The following is a 23,368-nucleotide window of genomic DNA, read 5'->3' as shown; positions in this document are numbered from 1 at the left end:
ATAATTATTCTCTGAATATTATAAACTTGATTTGGCTGTAGCACAATAATTTTAGAAATTAAAGATAAGTATTTCCTCATAGTATTTATTTATTTAAAAAATAAGAATATCTCCTCCTTTTACTTGACCCCCAGGACTATTATAGTACATGGGAAATAATAGCAATGAAATGCTTAGTCTCCAATATATTTTAATCTGCACAAGAATCCCAGATACACAAGCATCCCAGATTCCTAGCTCCACTCCCAGTTTTGAAAATGGGATGTGGGAATCATTAATCAACAAATGAGGGAGAGAGGTAAGGAGACACCGAGTCCTGAAGGACCCTGGAAGCCATGTTAAGGAGTTTAGACAATGTTAAGGGCTAATGGAAAGCCAACGAAGGGTTTTAAGTAAGGAAGTTTGAAACATTTATCTTTTGTTACTGAAAGTATTATAGCTTCTGTGCTAGGAAGGGACTGGTCTTTTTCGGTAGCATTTTTCATGTTACCATATCCAAGTTGTCAAGACATAAAACTGTAAATTGTTTAATATCTATCTATCTGTCTGTCTGCCCATCTATTGAAAGCATGTCCTTTCTCACAGCATTGGCTTATCTTTCATTTAAGGCTAATCAAGTGTGTCTGGGACCGTTCTCTGGAGGTAAATAATATAAGTCATTGTCTGATTGGGAAAAATAAGGAGTTTCAGAGCCAAGTGTCCCCCACATTAAAAAGCCTTTGTCTCTGATCTCCAGATACACAAATAGTAAATGGAATTGGTCACTGTCTGGACTAATTCACTAACATTTGAGGATACCAGGAAGGGCTCTGATCATAGAGAAAGTCACAACTAACATTAATCTGCCTCTTTAGGTCAGAAATTCATTCATTAGTTCTTTCATTCAACAATTATTTGAACACCTACTACGTGCCCGGAGATATAATTGTGCTGGCAATATAAAGGTAGGCGAAAACAGAACTGGCTCCTGCTTTCTTAAGCTTATAGCCTAGACTGCACCTTACCCAAAGGTAGAGGGAAGAGAAAAACATACTCTAATATTAAATTTGTAAAGAATTGATATAAAAGTAATTCAGGTTCTTAGCTGATTAAAAATTCTATCAATGATCCACTTAGCTTTGGATATAGGCGAAGTCCTCTCTCTTTAAATAAGTAACACCAACTTGTCACCAAGAAAAGACTGACACATAGAGCCACAGCAGGTAAAGGGAATTAAGGATGGATTGTAAAAAAGTTAGATTAATTCTTTCTGATGTTGACTTATTCATCAGGCTTTTGCTTTAGATTATTGCACAGCCCAGCCCCTTCTGGGAACACCATGCTGGAAAATATGGCAAGAAAGTTGAATAACTCCCTTCTCAAACTTCCTCCACAGGGTTGCACACACAAACAGCATTAACATCCAGTAAAGGTTTATACAAGCCAGTCTTCTCCTACAAAGGGGAGGGAGTCATCATCATTTCCATTTTCTGCATTGATTTGAGGACCAGAATCTTATCCAAAGCCATAGAACAGTCTATGGCTGCCTCAAATTGGAGACCTCCAGTTTGCTGACCAAACTACAATGAATCAAGCCTGTTGCACTGTCTGTGTGTAATCATACCATCTCCTGCCTTGAAAGAGCCATGTTTCAACCAAGAGAGGAAGCAATTTAGTCGATCTCCTTTTAAACCAACTTGCAGATAAATTATTTTAAACTTACCAATTTGCAACAAATTTCACCAGCCCACAAAACCCTCTTACGTTGACCAAGACATTCTGTGGTTATGAGAGAAAGAAATATTAATGCATGATATTTCATTTTTATCAAAACTCCAGCCTGCCTTCAGGTGGATTTCCTTTCATCTAAGCTGGCCTCTTTGAAGTCTTAAAACTGGAGGCAAAGGGTAACTTCCCAGTGATTCCCATGGTCCTGATGCACAGAGAGAACACAAGTAATGTCCCAGGGAAGTCCTGTTTCATAGCATTCCCAGATCGTGGCATTGTAAAGTGTTACCTGAAGAATGCACCTACTGAAACTGAGGCTGTTTCGATGCTAAGTAGGAGGAACCAATTGTGTAATCCCTGGGATAAAAGAAAGGCTGTGCTGGGTACAGCACTTAATACATCCCTCTGAAATCCTCAAACCCTTGTCAAGGAGGAAGAAACTCTATAAAGAACCTGATAGTAGGTCAAGAGAAGATGCCCATCTCAATAAGCCAAAAATAATCATTTCTATGCTATAGAAATTCCAAGTATAATAGACTAAAGAGAACTGACTGTCCTCAAAACTGCGGACTAAAAAAAAAGTCTGGAAAAAAATGAGACCGCATTCCCAACTGTACCAGAAAAACATGCTTCCACAGAGTCAAAATAACAAGGAGAACGGAGGCAACCAAATCCATAGACTCTGCTGCATGCACCTCTGTATCCTTCCGTCTCTTGCCATAGAAAAGAAAACACTTCAATACGCCTTCTGAAGATAACAGAGGCAAAAGCAATCCAAGGTCTTTATTACCCAGCTAATTCTTTCAGTAATCCAGTTTGCTTTGTATATAGAAGCAGCTACTATCTGTAAATAAAATTGTAACTTAGACCTGATATTCAACAATCCCTTCTGTTATCCCCTTCAGCCCAAAAGAAATAGCTAACATTAATTGAGTGCTTATTCTAGACCAATCCGGGTGCTAAGGGCTTTATAAATATTCCCTCATTTAATACACAAATCTTCCATGTGAGTTGGGCAGTACATTGTAGTATTGTCACACAATAGCAAACAATAAACGTTAGTCATCGCTGCTCCTGTTGCTGTCATTATAACAGGCATAAGTCTAATGAGGAGAAATCTGAGGCTTACGAAGGCTGCTCAACTTGCCCAAGGTCACAGAGCTGGTAAGAAGCAGAGCCCAGATCTAGACTCAGTTTTTTCTGGCTCAAAAGCCTGCCAAGAATTTAACTCCTTTGGTATACACCAATAGACCAAGAAATAGAAAATCACATTAAAGGAAACTAGTGCGCTATTCAGCAGCAAAGGAGACTGGAAACAACTTTCTGCTCAAGCATCTTAAAGTGATGGCATTGTAAGCAGTAAGAAACGACAAAATGTCTTCCTTTTGAAAGTCCAACACCAAAGGAAGAGCGGTTTCTAGAGTTCATCCTCCTCTAATTGACCCTTTATTATCGGAATCTCTAGACCACGTCAAGTCAAGCTGCTTGAACACCAGAACAGAGAGAGATTCATTGCTTCATTCAGAAAATATGAACGCTTCCCCAGCTACAGACCACAAGTCCAAGATCCTTGCCCAGGATGCATAATGGCTCAGACAAGAGGGTAACATTCCTTCTTTGTTATTATGGCTCATCATAATTACTTGGAATAAAATAATAAATTTTAATTCAGCGATGCCTATGGCCGTTGGGCATCTTAACATAAAAGAACAAAAAATATAATTAACTAAATCAAGGCAATATGCCTATTTTCATCCAAGCTCATTAGTATTAATTGATTGGGTTAATTCTCTTTTGTGTTTAACAGTACCCCCTAAAAAATAATTTTTTATTAAAAAAAGGAGGGAGGGAAGAAATAGAGAGGGTAAGTAGACAAAAGTTCTGGATCTCTTGCTAATTAAAGTAAAGTGATAATAAATATAGTTGAAGTTCTTATCACAGTCACAAAATAATCTGCCATTTTTCAATAAAGTTCAGGAATCAGTGCATATAGTGTCATAAATAACAGCAAAAACACTGCCTTTGGTGCTATTTCCCAATTGCCTTTAAGAAATTTATAATCCTCTTTTCTACTTTATAAGAAAAAACATCAATTCTAGTTCATAGATGGAAATATAAGTAAGGCACAGAGAGTTTGAGCCTCTTGAGGGCCACAGGTGGAAGTGCTGGTTTTCCTGATGTAGGAGCCTGGTCCTCTTTATATTGGGATGCTGGCTTCCATCAATGGAAAAATAATATAGAGGATGCAATATTTTCATACAGTAGTTCCAAACATAGTTCTTAGGTGAGCTAGTTTCACTTTTATTTAGCACTAATCTTTTCAAAGCGTGTGCATACTGTTTGTAGAACGTATTCTTTGTAATATTGTGGAAATGGCTGAGAAAGTACTTCCACTATAATACTTCATATTTGTTTGTTAAACTCTTTTGAAGATATTCCTTTCTGGCTTGAAATTTTTTATGCTTTATCTCAGCCCACAGATGGTATCAAAAAAATAAAGAAAATGCCACTTAGCTATTTTTCTGATACCATGAATGGATATGAAAAAGAGAGAGAGTAACAGACATTGAGAGAGTGAATTCCTATTGGTGATGATGATGATGATTCAATCTTACATTTGAATACCTTTTTATATCCTTCAAGTACTTTCACGCGTATTATTGACCAAGAGGAGACATTAGAGGTTTCGAGCTATGCTATATCAAACAGATGTTTGAGATTTGGAGTTCTTTGCCAATGAAGGCATTCTTCAAAAGCCTTTTAGAAATGGAAAAATAACTTACCAATAGATTTTATGTTCCTAAAACTCATAATGATACACCTTTATATGTAAGCATGTAGATGTATATACATATATATATATATGTGTGTGTGTGTATTTTAATATATGTAAATTAATGTGTGTATGTGTGTACACATACACACAAATATGTGGATATTTGTACATGTGTGTATATATATATATGGGCATATACATATATCAGTGAGCACAATGAAGGACAGTGAAAGTAAATTAGCTGGGGGAAAAGTGATATTTAAGACAGCAAGGGTTTAAAAATTATACTGCTTAAATTTCATTCAGGACCTGAACTCTGCATCCTTTTACTTGTCCATCTATTCAACACTCAACTCCTATTCTTTGAACCTTCATCATGTGTCAGGCACTGTCCTAGACAGTGAAGAGACAGTAGTAAATAAATTGGTGAAGTCCTTTGCCCTTTTCAGATTATTCTAACAGAGGAAACTGACTGTAAACAAACAAGTAAATTTTAATATGTCAAGTGGTGATAAGTACTATGAAGAAAAGTAAAGCAAAATAAAAGGATAGAGAATAACAGGGTACAGAGTGATTGCAATTTTAGAAAAGATGGCCAGCAAGCCCTCTCTGAAAAGTTGACATTTTCTCAGTGAGTGAAATAAGTGAGCCAGCCATGTGAACACCTGGAGGAAGAATGTTCCAGGCAAAATACATTATGTGCAAAGGCCCTGAGGTAGATGTGTGCCTAGTATATTCATAGAAAAGCTAGAGCAGAGTGAATGAGGAAGACAAGATGAATGAAAGGACCAGAGGTTTGACAATGATAAGGACTTCAGATTTTATTTCTAGTGAGATGAGAAGCCATTGGGGGGTTTTGAGGAAAGAAGTAATAAGATCTGATATATTTTTAAAGGATGTGGACAATAAACTATCAGAGGTTTATTTTAGCCTCTAGCATAAAAGTCAAATACCAATTACTTAAACACGTTAAGTCTTGTTTTTCTATCATAAAAGTAAGTCACAGGTGAGCAGTCCATGGTGCCATGCTAGTATGGCAACTCCAAAATCATCCGTGTCCTGAGTTTCTTCTATTTTTTGACTTTCCCACCCTTAATGAGTCACCTCATGGTCCAAGAAGGCAGCTGAACATGTAGCTATCACATTTACATTCCAGGAAGCAGGAAAAGAAAGAGGGGAGGACAAACAAGGCATGCCCCCTCCTAGGTCAGCTCTACTTTAGGAAATTTCCCAGAAGTCTTGCACCACACATCCCTTACGTATCATTGGCCAGCTCTTAGCCACTGGGCTATGTCTAGCTACAAAGGAGGTCAGGAAATACCATATTTTATCTGGGTACACTGCTGCCGCAAACAAAGATTAGGGTTCTGCTACTAGGGAACACAAAGAATTAGAAACACGGGAACCAATGAAGAGGCCATTTGAAAAGGTCCCAGCCAAACACTAAGTTGATTAGGACCAGGTTCGTGCTGATGGAGGCACTGATAAATGGGACACATGTTGAAGATTCAGCCAACAAGATTCACTGATGTATTGGGCATGGGATGTGAGAAAATAAAGAAGTCCAGGATGCCTCCAAGGTTTCTGGCCTGAACTACTGGACACACACAGTTCCATTAAGTGAGATGGGTAAGTTCCTCCAATTTTGATTCAGTGTGTATATTGATATCTGCATGATCAAACATGTGTCAGACACAAATGATATGCTCTTCACCTCCTTCCGCTATCTGACTCTAATCTTACATCCTTGACACTCCAAGTACTTCAGTCTACCTTCTGCCTGCTGCCTGTATCGCATATTTTAGAACTAGAAATTTTACTCTTTTCTATTTTCTATTTTTTAATCTAATGATCATGCACATCACTGACATTAAATATTATTCTTCACTTTTTCTTGTATCTCGCAAAGAGTTCCTGGCCACTTAAGAAGCACTCACAAGTCATCTGTTGAATCAAATTTGATCTGTGTCCTTTCCCCATTCTCATCCTTTCTGGAACCTATGACCCATATCTCTATGATAAAAATCTCAGAGTTTCACTGTAAGCAAGCCTGCTTCCTGTCAACAACTCCTGAATCCTATTTGTACAGAAACTGACGTACACTACTTACCCTCGCATTCCTACCAATGGGCCTACTCCCCAAGAGAAAGACGGGATCCTTCAGGTAACTCACTCTCCCTCACCACAGGATGAGGGTTTGCCCTTCCTAACCCAGCTCACTTATTCTACATAATATGAAATATTGCCTGAACCAGGAATATTAAGGAAAATCACTATTGGAAGATGATAGGTTGGGGCAAGTATTTAGTTGCTCAGATCTTGAAATCGCCAATCGTAACATGCCAAGTGTATATTCCACATGTCCTTGCCTCTCTCTTACCCTTTGCTCTCCTTTGGACGTCTCTGGCCCTATCAACACCATTCCTCGACTGAGAATTTGTCTGGAACTAATAGGACATCCAGAGACTCAGTTGGGCTGAGTCTGAGGACTTTTAGCCAAAATCTTCTCCCAAATGGTATCAATATAAGGCAAAGACCCTTGAGAGTCTGAAGGGCATCCCGTCCTCCAGCAGAATTTGACTCCTGTGAGGAGAGTCCTGATTAAAGGCCCACAAAGAGCATCTTTTCTCTGAGCTGAGGTTTTAAGTCTGTAATTTTCCTTTGTCATTGCCAGTCCTTAGGAAGTTGATGGCTCTCAATAAGTCACTGGCTACACACATACACACACACACCCCTACACACACCCAGCAAAGACAGGTCAAGAGCCCACGCTCACAGACGATTTTTCCTAAAGGGTCCTAATTAACTGATTTATCTGAAAACTTCTCCTTGCTATTAGAGAAAAAAAAAAAAAACTTCCAGAATATAGACTATAAAATGCCTAATCAGGGAAATCTGATTCTGTCTGTAAGAAACAAGCATCAAAACGGCATCAGTTTCTTCCCTTCAAAATAGTTTATTTTCCCTTATACTGCTACGCTCTTACTTTAACAAGAAGAGATGCTCCTGTAAGTGTTAAATATATTTATAGTAAAGAACAGTGTTTTAGTGAAGAGTTTTATAGACATCCATAACTACTCACATTTCCCAAGCAATTTTCATTTGCCAATGAACAGAGTCACTTTGATAACCATTCCTTATTATCTGCCCCTAGAATAGGCAGTGATTTTTATTCTCATTTAACAGATAAGGAAACAAATGCATAAAGAGGTGAAAAAACTGACTTAGTCACTCGGTGATGCGGTGGAGGAGCTGGAGTCTGAAATCTCAGTCTCTTCCAACTTCCCAGACCCTAGAGCTATGTGGCCAGCTTTGCAATAAGGAAGCCTATTTATATGACTTTCCATGGGACCAGGAAGTCAAAACCACAATAGGGCAAAAGCAGGAAGACATGGCTTTCTTGGCAGGGAATTTCAAAGGCAGCAGCAGCATTGACCGATTTGGGAGCGTTTTGCTATATTGTGGGGGCTGCCGTGGACAAGCATGACTACAAAGGGCTAGCATAAAGAAGCATGTTCTTTGAGAACACTGTTAACCTTCTTGTATTTGAAAAATTAAAATAATCAAGCTCTGTGCTTATAAGAGTCAAAAGAAAGGGCTTTCCTTTTGAACCCTCTGACCACTTCTTCCTTTCACAGTAAAATCCCAATTTGGTCCAAGAATAAATTGTCAACCAAGGGCTGGAACTTATCCAAAAAGTTCCCTCCTTCCTGTCCCCTAAAAGTGAGAGAATTATGTATAATAATGCCACCACAGATCTCCACCCTCCACAAACCTTTAACATGCAGTAAGTTGAGGATGCTCGTATTGGTGTCTAGCAGGAGCAATTGGCCCTTCTCCACCGTGACGTTGTCGCCATCTTGTGGCACTCTTTCAGGAAACCAGCTGTGAGCTCTCGACCACCTCCGGCAGAACTGAAAGGAGAAGTTGCCCTGGAAAACAGAGTTCTGTCGCTTTGTTTTGTTTTTAAAGCAAGATAGTACGGGTGATCAATCAAAATAGAAACTTCTTACACTAAAATTAATTAAAATATAATTTTAAATGTCTCATTAAGTTAGTCGCCCTCTCTTCCTCATACGACTAACTCAAAAAGGGAAAAATACTGAAGGAGCAAAGTTGTACTTGCAGACCCTCTGTGCCCGGCCTCTGGATTTCTCCAGTGACATGCTGGTAATGTTTTCTGCCCTTTTTTCCCCAAGCAGAGGCCCTCTTCTACCAAACAGATGGGGTCAATTCCATTTTTTATTTTTACAGACATGTATTGAGTCTTGGACAAAAAGTCATAAATAGCCTGGAATAGAGAGAATTAAAATGTTCCGCCTGATGGGTGGCATTTTGCTTTATGTAATTGGGATCATTTTTCACTGGCTCTACTGCCAGTGTCCCTGTTTTATAGGAACATTCCTCTTTCCAAGTGCTCAGCTCCATCCTCCCACGCTGCCTCCTTTGATATCATTGCCTGTCCCTCTGTGCTTGCTGCATCAGTGCTGAAAGCCCAGGCATAGGAGAAATGCCAGCTGACTTTGGGTGAGAGCAGGCACCTTTGAGTGAGGGGTAGGGGGCAAGCCTGAGAGGAGCCCAGAGGAGGAAGTACCCCCTCTCCATCCCGGCCTTCGGTCTCCTCACGGAACTTTTGGCTCTCCTGTTAATTTATGGTCACAATGAAGTGCATTTTTAAAAATAAGGACGTAATAATCGCAGAAAGCAGTATGCAGCCCATGCAAGAGGCCGAGATCATGTCTAAATGTTTTGTGCAGTTATGGGACTATATTTATGACTGATATAATGAAATCAGAAGAAGGGAGGTGAGTCCCTCAAGGCAATACATACAACATGTATATGCCTCTCTCCACACAGTTCTTCTTCCCACCCGGATTCCAACCAAATGTGAAGCCCAAGTTCCTATAAAATAACTGCCTCTCGTGAAGTGGTAGAGGCAGATGGGAGAAGATCATTAAGAAAGGAAGGCAGGTTTATAAGACCAATAACTACGCCTGCACAGACCATAGCGCCCTGGAGCGTTTCCAAGAGAGAGTGGAAAGATGTGTTGCCAGAAGAGCCAGTAGATTTTCCAAGAGAGTGTACTGACCCCCAGCTCAATAGTGCTGCGTTCTATACCCAACCCAATCACTCACAAGGCTTTGGGATAAGGAAAAGCAGAATCTTTTCACTTCCTGCATCTACAAAGGAGAAATAAAAATCAGTGACTTGTCCCAATTTAAGAGATGGAAAGGCATAAGGCATGGTGATAAGCAGCCCCAGCACCACAAACAAAGAATGCATGGCACATGAGCATCATTGTGAGCTATATGAACCATGTCCCCATCATGACCATCCATAGACTCAAAAAGTAGGAGGGAATTTTAGATCTCTACTGATTTCATGCCAAAGCTAGGTATAAGGAAGTAAAATGACAAGAAGTGCTCCTTATAAGGCTATACATTATACATTCTTAGAATCCTTTCATTTACTCTTGTAGAAACCATAAAGAGGAAAGGGAGACAAATAGGAGAAAACCAGAGTGGAACAAAGTAGTGAGAAAGGTGGAAAACAGTGAACCGGATGAAGATGGTAAAGACAAGTGCACAGAAGGGTGAACTTGGTTATCTGTAATGTCAGAATGGAGTTCACTATAAAAGGACATTTGAAAGAGCTGGGACTTCCAAAAGGTCAGAGATGGCAAGGACTCTAGAGGAATCCCATCCTCTCATTTTAAAGATGATGTTTCGGACAGTGTTTCTCAGCCTAGAGTTGTTTAAGGTGCAGATTCCTTCAGTGCCACCATGATGGAATCAAAAGCTCAGGAGGTGGGACCCATGGATCTGTCATTTTAATGATCTCTTCAGATGACACTTCCACGTCAAGGTTTGAGGACCAATTTAAGACAAGGGCTGGAGGGGAGGGAGATACATCTTAAAAAGGAACCAGGAAGTTTTCTTCAAACCAACCCCTGAAGCTCAGGGTCTTCAGGAAGACTAGCAAGCAGAGTAAGATGGTATGTGGATGAGCTGTGAGAAGTTTGAAGAATTCAGCTGCATAACTCTTTCTGAGACATTAACCTGGTGGTCAGATTCAGAGCCCAGCTACAGGACTACAAAGAAAAACCTCACAGTAGAAGGATCTGGAACAACTAGACATTGATTAGGCATAAGGGGTCAAAGGGAGACCATTCCATGATATCTTCCGTTAATTCATTGGAGAACATTTTAAAACTGACAATTAGCACCCATACCTGTTATCTAGCTCTAGGTGAGCTTTAAACACTTCTCTCCTGCTCTGAAGCGCTTGTGTGTATCATTAGCTGCCTTCCATGTGTTATTCATCTTGGCCTGGCCCATCAACTTTCAAAAATTGCTAAACTCAGCCCCACCCCGGCAGGAGGGAAGGTCAAATGCTGTTATCGCCTCTTTACAGTTGAGGAAGCAAAGGCTCAAAGAGTTTAAATGTTGTGTCAAAGGCCATAGGGGTGGGGACAGACTGAACTCAGGCAGAGCAAGCCCCCACTTCCGGTCTTTTCATTCACCATGGCCTCTCCTGGATCGCTGTTCACCAAGAGGTCTGCGTGGCTCACTCTTTTACATCATTCAGGTTTCTGCTCAAATAACACCTCCTTCCCTGTCTCCTTATTAAAGTAGTACCTCCGATCACTCCCTCTCCCCTAATACCAATTCATTCTGGTATTAGATCATATAATGCCTTGTGTATTCATCGTCCATTGAGCTTACTCAGATGAAAAGCAAGGATTTTTGCTTCAGTCATTGCCATATCCCCAACCCCCTAAAAAATGTGTGACACATAGTAAATGCACAGTAAAAATTGATGAAACCATTTCTTAAATGAATCATCCATCCAACTTCGTGCATGTATTTGTAGCTGTTACAGACATACACACAGACACAAGCATAAACACCTTCCTGATACAATAGGTAGACAAATAGGTGATAAGATCTAAAATACTTAAAAGTGCTGGGTCTCCTTATCCATGGGGTTTGGCCCATATCCTTTCACGCTCCTTTCTGTGTTTTCAAACTCTATTTAAACTTAAATCAAATGATGGCGAGTGTATCTAAATTAAAACTCGAGACTCAGATTCAGTCTCCCTGTGAAATATCCTATCAATTTTTTCTTTCACCTTAAGTTTCTCTATTCAGCGTGGTAGCTTTCAAATGAAAATAAATATTAAGCATTAAGTTTCAAGAAACTTAAGCTTCCCAGAGTCCAAACTTCTCTTTAGCATACAAAAGGTATCTTGAAATGTATAACTATTTATTGATGATTTAAGCTTTAGTACATGAATAACTAAATACTATACGTCTTAAAAAATTAATGCATCTTCAACTGTCTAACAGCTACCTGGGGAAGGAGAGGAGCGACGTATCTCCATGGTTGCAAGTTGCCAGTGAATTCACAATTACACGTATTCTGTCATAAGAATTTTAGCTCTTCAACATTTTCATAGTGGACACACAGGTAGCATCACTCCCTACACTGACCCCGGGGCAATGCCCCATGAAACAGTGGGGATGGCTCACTTTCCCACATCTTTATCCTCCAATTCCTATCACTTTGATCCAATCAAGCAAAAAAGAATGCTGACAGCATTGATGAAAGACTTCTTGTCAATATATTTGAAAGCCTCTCAGTTGATATCAACATGGCGTTTTCAGTGAAAGCCGTGCTCTGTATCACCAACCCGGCTCATAGGCCAATGTAAGTTTTACTTCCACTGACTACAAGCTCTTTCCACTATCGTTTCCAAAGTGCTCAGCCTTTAGCTTTGGTTTCCATCTTTGAGATAAACAACCATTCATTGCCATCCTACAGGTGAAGATCATTTCCCCTGAACACGGAGGGGTGGGTGTAAAAACAGAAATTTAAGAACTACCCAGAACATGCCCTCATCTTAACATCAGTACAGACAGCCCCAAATAAACCAAAAAAAGAAAAAGAAAAAACACACACTAGCACAAACTTTCCTGTTTCAGCTAGGAAGCTTATGCAATTTGTTTTCTTCTTACAGCATGTCAGCACTTCTCTGAACTTCAGGGAATGTGCAGTGTCTGCAAATCTCACATGTCACCTTAAATGTACTTGCACCACCACCAGAGTTATCTTGAAAGAAGTCATTGATCAGCAAGTTGGAACACCAGGCAAAGCAAAGGCCTGTTTGTGAGCCTGTGTGTTAAGTTGGGGTGGTGGAGGAGTAGGATATGGGAATTTTTCTAGTCACAGTGTCTCCCAGATGACAAAGACAAGAAAGAACTGTTTTGACACCTCACCAGAATGCCTTCTTCAGTATGTGAGCCCTGAAATTGGAAAAGACAGGTGCCTGTAACTAGCATTCGCTCCATTCCTTACCCTGCTTTATTTTCTTCAAAGCCCTTATCATCACTGAAACATTTTATATTTACTCATAGTCAGTCAATGCCCAAGAAAACGTAAGCTTCATGAGAGCTTCTTGGTTTTTTGCCATATCCCCAGTACCTATAACAATGCAGGGCATGTAGAGGGTACCCCAAAGTATGTTTGGATGAAGGAATGGTTGATTGTTATTTGGGCTCATAATCACCATGCCATAATTTAAAAAATAATTTGATATGAAGCTGCAAGGTTTTTTTAACTTTTCTTCAGTGCTCCTTTACAAAGAGATGTTTTTAGTTTTTATGAAACCAATTGCATCTATCTTTTCTTTTGTGACATCTCCATTATTTTCTGCATCGGACACCCTTTTTTATTCTGACATAAATATCACTTACACGTTCTTCTTGATTTGTAGGATTTTATATTTGCATGTTAACCCTCAACTAGTTTAGAATATATATTGGTGGGAAGTTTTCCATTTTTCTTTGTTATTATCTTTGCTTTTTCTTTTCCAAATAGTTAACTCTCTTCATGCTGTTTATTAAATGATATTTGCTCTCCCAACTAAGTCTTGGCTATTTTAATAAATGTATTATAGTGTTGGGTGACATGAAACTTGTTAGCCAATTAAAACCTCAAATCTTTTATGTATGAGCTAATGTAAAGCTGCCTCTCCCAGATACGTGTGACCTTGTCCTTGCTCTTAAAGTGCTCATATTATCAGTGAGAAAAAGACAAATAGCCAGATAATTAACATAGGTGTGGTTAATTCAATAATTAAAGGCATAACCCCCATGCCATGGGAGTTCAGAGGATTAGATGGCTGACCCTGCAGGGACTGCCTTACATGTGACAACCAGGGCCTTAATCACCTTTTCTTATTTTAATCTGGACCCTACAGAGAAATTAACACAGGTTGAGATTACTTCAGCTGATTACGAAACAAAAAATGCTCATTGGAGAAAAGTCAACCCATGCACAAATCCCGGATTACGAATAGATCCCCTGACTTATAATCTAATAACTCTTTAGGGAACAAAAAGGAAATTAAATTAGTTTGGCATAATTTGTTCTTACTGAGCTCATGCTGACTCTAAGTGATCGCTTTCTTTTCTCGGTGCTTATAAACCCTTCACGATTGTGAGATAACATGAGAAAGTCCTTCCACGCTGCCCAGCACGTGGACCACTCAAAGAAATGTCAGGGATGCCTTTTGCCAGAGACTTGTGCCCAATTCAAATTGCCCCTTTGTCCCTGCTAGAAAACAAGGCAATTCTGTAGCTTCTCTCTCAGTTCTATACACAACCTATACGCCATGATTTCTCAAAGAATATTGAGACCCACTCAATGCTTCATGAATGTAAGTTATTTTAGCACTCTTGAGCTTCAGGGCACATAACAGTCTGCAAAGAGAACAATTTTACAGAGACTTTTTCTTTATCTGCTCTTCCATTTGAATCTACAAATCTCCTCCGACAATGCCTCTTCTGAATTATAAGACGGGAGATCATTCCACTTGCTGGAGAAAATACTAATGACAACGATAGCTTTTGAATCCTGAATACTCTAATGTCCCAGGCATGGTGCTAGACATTTTACGTACAGTATCACTAATCCTCGTGATGGGAAAACGTGCAGATCACCCTCTCCACTTTAAATTTTAAATTTGAAAAATTAATGATAGTGACTAACATTTTCTGAGTTCACTAAACATGTATTATCTCACTGAATAATCACAGAGTCTTTTCTTGCCTGGAACTACAGAACAGATGGGTCTCTGAAGTCAACAAATATTTGAGCACTCACTGCCCACTAGGCATTGGTCTAGGCACAAAACAAAACAAATCCCTGACCTCCTGGAGCTTATATTTTAGGGAGATAAATTTAAATATATATAACAAATGATGTGGTCTGAAAAAAAAAATCAGGGTGCAATGGCGCAGAAGTGCCAGGGTGGGAGGAGGTATTTTACATCAAGTGATCAGGGTCTGCATCTCTGATAAAGGACTGGAGCAGAGAAGTGGAGTGTGAACCAGCAGCCGTATGAGGAACGAGCAGGCTAGGAGGGCTACAGAGTCAGCACAGAGGACAGACAGGGCGGTGGGCCTGAAGGAAGGGATGCAGCACAGCACTATAACGCTTCTGCTCATGCAGTGGGACATTCGTTTTTCCCATTGCATAGGGACCTCAAGTTCTTACACATCAGAGAGAACAGAATCATGTAAAATTCTCGGCACTATATAACAGGGTCAGCAAACCACAGCCCGAACCTGGCCCACCCACCGTTTGGATAAACAAAGTTTCATTGGAACATGGCTTTGACATTCATTTACATATTGTTTATAGTTGCTTTCAGTTTGTGTCAGAGACTATCACAAAACCTAAAATGTTTACTTTCTGAATCTTTATGGAAAAAGTTTGCTGGTTTCTGGTATATTCCAATTCACACTATCAGTATAGTAGTAAGGACTGATATTGTCCAAGGACCTGGAATATGCTCAGTATAGTACATCCACACTCCACTAATATTGAAATATGTTCAAAATGGAACTTTCTATAAGTTAAAATAAATAAGTATAATACAGCTACCTAAGAGTTTGAGCACCGGCAAATTAAACAGCTTAGTAAAAAACACACATTGAAATGCTGAAAACTGGTTCTATTCCCCTCATTTTCCAGTAAACAATAAACCAGGTCTCTGAAGGTTACATAAAGGCACGTGGAAGTGTGGGCATGTGTGTGTATGTGTGTGCGCCTGTGTGTTCATGCCACATGCATGCACCTGCACACATACACACATACAGCCAAATCAGAAGATTGACAGGTACACGCTAGCCTTTTCCACAGAGCTGACACACTGCCATTTAACCAGCGAGCACAGAGCACGTGTTTCTGCTTCCAGTCACTAGTAAGAGACAAGGTTAACATTTTAAGTGATGGACTACAGCGTGTTATTTCCCCATGCAACGGACCCGTGACTGCACCGCCTTCGAAAACACTTAATTTCAGTGATTGAATACACGGAGCACACTTTCTCTGCTATGAACCTTTGACAGCTCCTCAGTTTCATACACCAGGGGAACCTGTTTTTTTTCCTCCTTTTCTTTTTTTCCTCCCCTTTATACCTGAAGGGAAACAAAATGAATGTGCAGTGGCAGAGAGAAAAGGAGGAAGCCCAGGGAATGAAAACCAGTTTATAAGCCTCAGTGTATTTTACAATAGAAGTATTCACTGCCATCTGCTCTAATTACCTTTAATGTTTGGGCTACCATCTTCATACAATAGAAATAATGATCTCCTCAAGGGCAAAAAAATTTTTTTTTTACAGAAACAAACAAAAGTTGATTACATTTGGCTCCCAGGCTAAAGAAGCATCAAGCTACTTTGTAGTGAACAATCAATTAGGAAAGTGGCTAGGTTTCTGATTAACACAAACAAATTAGGTCCCCTTACTGGTTGCTTCCTCCTTCCTCCATTTCCCGCCTCTTTGGGGGAGTCATACCCACAGCTCACAGAAGGCAAGGAGCTGACTAGGCACATTGCTGGGTCCAAGATTATTCCACACCAATTCCTTACATTTGGATCAGAACTAGACAAAGCCAAGTCTTCTGTCAGTCTTCTTATTGGCATCAGACATGCTCCAGCTTTAAGAAATACTGAATACAGAGATGTGTATTCTACCAAGAGTATAGATCCTCTCACGAGGTGAACTCCCTGGAGGCCATCCCAGATCTAAAACCCTCATAAGAAACTAGAACTAACAGCCTCATTAAAGCCTCCAGGAACAGAAATGACCCAGACTGGGTCCATTTAGTACTTCAGGAGAGCGCAGGACTAAGTAAAATATACGGAGTCCAGGAAGACATGGAAGAGATCTTTGCTATGCCAGCATAACCTTGACTTCCACAAAGACTGCATTAGGACCTTCTCAGATCCCCAAATTCAAGCACACTACCTGTATTAAGAAGAATTCTGAGATGTTCCCCAGGATTCCTGTCCCCTGGTGTACAAGCCCTGCATAATCCGTTCCCCTTTAGTTGGAACATGATGGCATATCACTCCCATGATTAGGTTAGATTATATGGCAATGGTGAAGGAATTTTGCAGATGTAATTAAGTTTGGAACTCAGTTGACTTTGAGTTAATCAAAAAGGAGAGGACCTTCTACTATTCAAGTGAGCCCTTAAAAGAGAGATTTCCCCACTGGCCTTGAAGGAGCACACCACCATATTATGGAGAGGACCGTATGACTAGGAATCAAGAGGAGCCTCTAAGAGCCGAAAATGGTCCCTGGCCAACAGCCAACAACAAAGTGAGGACCTCAGTCTTACAGTTGAAAGGAACTGACTTCTACCAACAACCTGAATGAGCTTGGAGAAAGACACAAAGTTCTACATAGGCCTGTAGCAAAGCTGGCACCTTGACTTCAGCCATGTGAGATCTTGAGTAGAGAACCCAACTACTCTGTGCCCAGATTTCTAGCCTACAAAAACTGTGAGATAATAAATAGGTATTGTTCTAAGTTGCTAAAATTGTGGTTATTTATCACCCAGCAACAGAAAACGAATACGCCACCATAATGACCTTCTTTGGAGAGTAATTTTCTCAGAGAATGTGTTTACAGTTGAGTTCTCCTCCCTTCATTGAAGTTACTGCTCAAAAGAGTAGACAAGAATGAGACCAATTTGGGATGGCAGTGCTGGGCAAAAGCCAGTTTGTTCTGTCACTGCATAAGTGATTCCCCATATACAAGACATGCAATACAGAATTTTTAAATGTATGATGCCAAGAAGTTTAAATTATGACCTGATACAGACCTTTCATTTGCTCAGGAAGTGCCAAGACTACTAAAGGTAAACAGCAAATCCCTCAGGACCACTAAGTCTTCACAACCTCTCTCTATTTAGGCTGAAGAAATGCAAACCCTTCCTGATCCTGAACACAGCCATGATATCTGTCCTTTGGGAGATACCAAAAATTTTTAAAAGCCCATATTCTGACACTGTTTCTGAGAATGGTATTTGAATACAATTGGTTTTAATAGCACTATTCTTTCACTTGCATTGCTTTCTGAAGAAAGAAGAGGATTTGACTTTTTTATTCCCTCACTAAAAAACAAAAAAAAAAAAAGAAAAGAAAGGAAAAATGCAATTCTTTGCAGAGGAAAACCAAGCTCAGAAACCAGAGAAATCGATCCTGCACTTGGTGTCTTCACTAACCTTGACTGAATAACTTTACCCTCAATCTTTAAGCTTCAGAGTGGAGATTAATGCACTTTTTAGGGAAGACAAAGGAAATGTTAATTTAGATTTTTAGATCTGATATGAAAGTAGCATCATGTTTTATCATTAAGCATTCATGCATGTATTGCTGGTATTTGATGATGTGAAACGTTATTCGTTTTAAGACTAACACCACAAAATTATCAGTCCTACTTGCAGAATGAGGAAACCCAGAAAGATGAAATGACGTGTTTCAGAGCTGGGTTGAAATCTCAGGAATCTCGAATTTGGAGAACTTGCCTGTCGACTGCAGATCAGACTCCTTTCTTGTTCATACAGGCTGTGTTGTTAAAATCATCACCGTCACCTTTGTGAACATTCACTGGCTTCTCACTGTGGGCCAGGCATTGTGGTACCTACCCTCAGACCCATGAATGCATAATTGAATTTCTAAGCTCTTAGAGCCCAGTTTCAAATGCATTGTTCTCTTTATTCCAAACGCATCCGCCACACATTGTCCCTTTTCTGCCAAACCTTGTTTATTGGTTCCAGATGCAATGAATCATCTACTGACTTGAGCGACATTAGAAGTAAACACCAAGGTTAAAATGTAGAGATAATTGAATAACATCAACTACCAGTAACAGCAGTCCAGGCAAAAGAGGAAATAGACCCAGAGATTTCAGATAGGGCAGTCTGATGGAAACCCTCCACTTTCAGGATCAAAACCACATGCCATTTTGACATGATGGAAAAAATCTGCATTTTATTTTTCCAAATTTTCATATGCCAGTTATCAGTATGGGTAGGATTGGCAAGCAGGTGGTGCCATAATTTAAATGTCCCCATGAGTAAAAATAAAACATCCAAATCTCAACTGCCTTCTATTTAGTATATCAAAGCAGGGTGCTTTAGGCTGTTTTTTAAAATAATATATATCTAATTTATTGCTTTGACTGGCTGATAAATAAGATTAATGAAATATATGCATTTTCCTTTCCAGTAAACTCTTCTTCAGAGAAAACCCCATAAAGCAAAAATTTTCCAAAGCCCTTCCAAAAATTCATAAAGCTCAATATAATTTCCAGATAGCAAAATGCACTTTAATCATTTGCTTTATAGTCACCTGGAATTCATTGTATACAATGCACATAATGTATAAACATGGGCGTATAACATATACACATAAGTTTATACAAACACTTGGAAAACTTTCCTTATTATGCGTCTTTAAAGGGAGAAAACTCAGAACCCTTGGCAAATACTAAACAATCCACAGACAGAGTTATCACCCAAGACGCTCCTCAAGGTTTGGAAGATTAAGAGCCACAAAGACCCCCATAAAAGGAACCTTAAGGAAGTAGCAATCAACTCTCTAGGGATTCAAAGCTGGAGTAATTTGAGGCAATATTGGAGAGTTATCAGAGGCCCCAACACCTCTCAGAACACAGGCAAAATGCCTTTCTGGAGAATTCTTCCAACTTTGGGGAATTACCCCCTTTCTGGAAATCAGTGCCTCAACTTGCTGAGGATTAATTATTCATGTGGCTCTGTTTTGCCTTAAGAACATAGAAACCTCTTCTTTCACCATTTTCCCAATGGGTCCCTCTATTACTTCAGGGTTAATGAAAGCTTAGAGATCTGTTCCAAATCTTAAAGTTTAATTTCAAAACTGTGAAATTAAGTGGCTGCTAGGAGATTACTCAGTAAATTGAGCAGGGGTAGAACCAGAACAAAAGCCCAATCAAAGTGATTTGTTTTTCCACCAAAAGACATGACTTTTAGTTTTAAATTAGCACAGTGTAAGTAGCTCTTTAAAATTTTCTTGATGGCGTGATCAATATGCATTCCGGTAGGTGTGAGCCACATCAAGGGATCCCATGAAACAGCTGGCAAGCACGCGGCACAGCTTTCTATCATTTCCCCTTTCAGACTACTTGACAACTTGCTGACACCCCCCTCTCCAGATAAAGTTTCCCCTTCCCAGCATCTACCCAAAGAGTTTTTGGTTTCGTTTTAGAAAATTGAGAAAAAATTACTTCATCCCTTTATCAATCTCATGAAGCAGAAAGAATTAACTTTTCCACCTTACTCCCTCCTCTTTCCCATTATACTCAACTAACTGGGGTGGGAGGGTAGTTTTTAATCTGCAAGTCTTTAAGTTTCTCACGTGGGCAGACCAAAGCAAATTTAAACCTTATTTAGTTTAAAACATTTTTAAACCTTTTGAACATATTAACAACATTTATAGACAACGTAATGGGCATAGATGATTGACACATTGCCTGACTCCCTAAGCAACCAAGATGATAAGAAGATTCTCAAAGCATATTTAGAAAATAGGAGGCAAAAGCAGAAAACACATGAAGCTTAACTACATTCTGCAGACTAAGCAAGAGATTCGGATTTTAAAGATAGAATGTAGGCCAACATAATTTACATAAAATATGTTCTTTGTTTTTACATAGAGGAAATCATGACACTGGATTTGGCAACGATTTCTTGGATATGACACCAAAAGCACAACAACAGAAGAAAAAATAGATAAATTGGACTTCATCAAATTAAAAACTTTTGTGTATCAAAGGACACTATCAATAGAGTGAAAAGGCAACACATGGAATGGAAGAAAATACTTGCAAATCATGTATCTGATAAAGAATCAATATCTAGATTGTATAAAGAACTCCTACAGCTCAACAACAACAAAAAAACCACCCTATTAAAAAATGGGCAAAGGGCTTGAGTAAACATTCCTCCAGAGAAGATATATAAATGGCTAGCAAGCGTATAAAAAGATGTTCAACATCACTAATCATTAAGAAAACGCAAATCCAAAGCACAAAGAGACAATACTTCACACTCGTTGAGATGGCTATTATTAAAAACAAAAAACAACCAACCAAACAAAATAACAAGTGTTGGTGAGAATGTGGAAAATTGGAACACATGCATTGCTGATAGAAATGCAAAATGATGCAGGCACTTTGAAAACGGTATGGCAGTTCCTCACGAAATTAAACACAGAATAACTATATGATCTGACCATCCCACTTCTGGGTATATACCCAAAAGAACTGAAAGCAGGAACTTGAACAGATATTTGTACATCTATATTCATAGCAGCAGTACCTACAGCAGCCAAAAGATAGAAGAAGCCCAAGCATTCATCACAATAAATGGACAAACAAAATGTAGCCTAGACATACAATGGAATGTTATTCAGCATTAAAAAGGAAGGAAATTTGGACACATGCTACAACATGGATAAATCCTGAAGACGTTATGCTAAGAGAAATAAGTCAATAATTAACAAGACAAAAAATAACAAATATTGGAGAGGACGTGGAGAAAAGGGAACCCTCATACACTGCTGGTGGAAATGCAAACTGGTGTGGCCACCATGGAAAACAGTATGGAGATTCCTCAGAAAATTAAAAATAGAAATACCATAAGACCTAGGTATCCCACTACTGGGTATTTATCCGAAGAACTTGAAATCAACAATTCAAAGAGATTTATGCGCCCCTATGTTCTTTGCAGCATTATTCACGATAGCCAAGACATGGAAGCAACCCAAGTGCCCATCAACTGATAAACAGATAAAGACGATGTGGTATGTATATACAATGGAATACTACTCAGCTATAAAAAAAAGACAAAATCGTCTTATTTGCAACAACATGGATGGACCTTGAGAGTATAATGTTAAGCAAAATAAGCTAGACTGGGAAAGACAAACACCACGTGATTTCACTCACATGTGGAAGATAAACAAACACATGGTTAAAGAGAACAGATTAGTGGTTACCAGAGGGGAAGGGGGTTTGGGGGTGGGCGAAAGGGATAAAGGGGCACCTAAGTATGGTGATGGATAAAATTTAGGCTATTGGAAGTAAGCATGATGCAGTCTATACAGAAACTGATAAACAATAATGTACACCTGAAATTACCCAATGTTATAAACCAAAAAAAAGAAATAAGCCAGCCACAAAAGGACAAATATTGTATCATTCCACTTAAATGAGGTACCTATGTTGCCAAATTCATAAAGCAGAGAGTAGAATGGTGGCTGCCAGAGACTAGGGGCAGGGGAATCGGGAGTTATTGTTTAATGGGTATGGAGTTTCAGTTTGGGAAGATGAAAATGTTCTGGAGATAGACAGGGTTGCACAACAATGTGAGTACATTCAATGCTGCCAAGCTATACAATTAAATGATAAATTTTATGTTATGCATATTTTACCGCAATTTAAAAACTAGAAAGTAGATGTTTCATTGTTTTTAATTAAATCACCAAACTCCTTGGGTTCCCTAGTTGTCGAGACCAAAGCAACAGATTAAAAATCAAACTTACCCAGCCGGTTCAGTGCCCCTCCAGAGCCTAGCCAGGAATTGAGAAATTTTAGAGGACCCAGTCTCCTCATTTTTCAGATGAGGGTGCTGCAGCCCAGAGAGGTTAAATGATCTTTTCAAGGTCCTAAAACCATCTGAAAGAAGGAAAAACCCAAAAAGAAGACAAGCCTCAGCCTGCATGCTTCCCTTGCTGCTCTGTGGAGTGGGGGTCCATCCACTTTGTGAGTGCATGTGCGTGTGTATGTCTACAAGGCCTCTGAGCTCTAGTCCCTGCTCACCTCTCCACTCCCTATGCGAGAGCAGACAGAAAGCACCTGTGGTTCCCCAGACATGCTCTGCTATTTCACACTTCCGTGCCTTCAGTGCTGGAGGTTACCCTGATTACCTTCATCTAGAAGGCCTTTCAACCCCATTCTACTAGGCAAATGCTTACTCGCTCTTCAAAAGCCAGGTCATCTCCCTTTCTCTGTGAAGCTTTTGCTCGTGTCCCCTCACCCTAAAGCAGAGCTAACTGGCCTCTCCCCTCACTGTTCTGCTTCCTCTGGGCTTTGCACTTACTGCTATAGTGCTTATCCCACACTACTTCACAACATTTGGTATCTTGTGAAATTTTCCATCTCCATTCCCACCTCATCTAAATAAGCTCAGCCAAGCGAGAGGAGATTCAAGGGAACCAATGGGAGAACTTAATTGAAAAAGCACTAGCATTTGATTGACACCTGCAAAGTCTAAAGGCAGGAGACTGTGGCTGGAGCTGCCCCTGTCCCGCAGCAGAGGGAAAAGAGGGCACTGGTTTAGAAGCAAGCTGTGTGTCACCGTTGGTAAAACAAAGGTGAGTCCTCCTGAAGAGAATAGATCTGGGCTGATTTAAGAGAATATTTTTCCCAAGAGGGAGACTGGACTATTGGTGGAGAGCAAAGCCCTCCACCCCAGAATAGCAATGGGC

General features: G+C 39.7%; 1 protein-coding gene across 14 annotated transcripts in view; it reads right to left on the bottom strand.

The window, feature by feature from the left end:
- Positions 1–23,368, bottom strand: part of PKHD1 (PKHD1 ciliary IPT domain containing fibrocystin/polyductin) — a 412,643-nt gene that overhangs the window by 280,389 nt on the left and 108,886 nt on the right. For all 14 annotated transcript variants that reach the window (XR_006885298.1, XR_006885299.1, XR_006885297.1 and 11 more), the window contains exon 36: positions 8,259–8,415. Coding sequence is in view for 11 of the 14 variants with exons in the window: in XM_046639693.1 (XP_046495649.1) it covers positions 8,259–8,415 (157 nt within the window). In the remaining 3 variants the exon portion in view is untranslated. The remainder of the gene's footprint in view (positions 1–8,258; positions 8,416–23,368) is intronic.

Source organism: Equus quagga, chromosome 15 (assembly GCF_021613505.1).
Source record: "Equus quagga isolate Etosha38 chromosome 15, UCLA_HA_Equagga_1.0, whole genome shotgun sequence".
NCBI classification, from domain to species: domain Eukaryota; kingdom Metazoa; phylum Chordata; class Mammalia; order Perissodactyla; family Equidae; genus Equus; species Equus quagga.
Note: the sequence above shows the minus strand (reverse complement) of the source record. Positions and strands in the feature narration are given on the sequence as shown.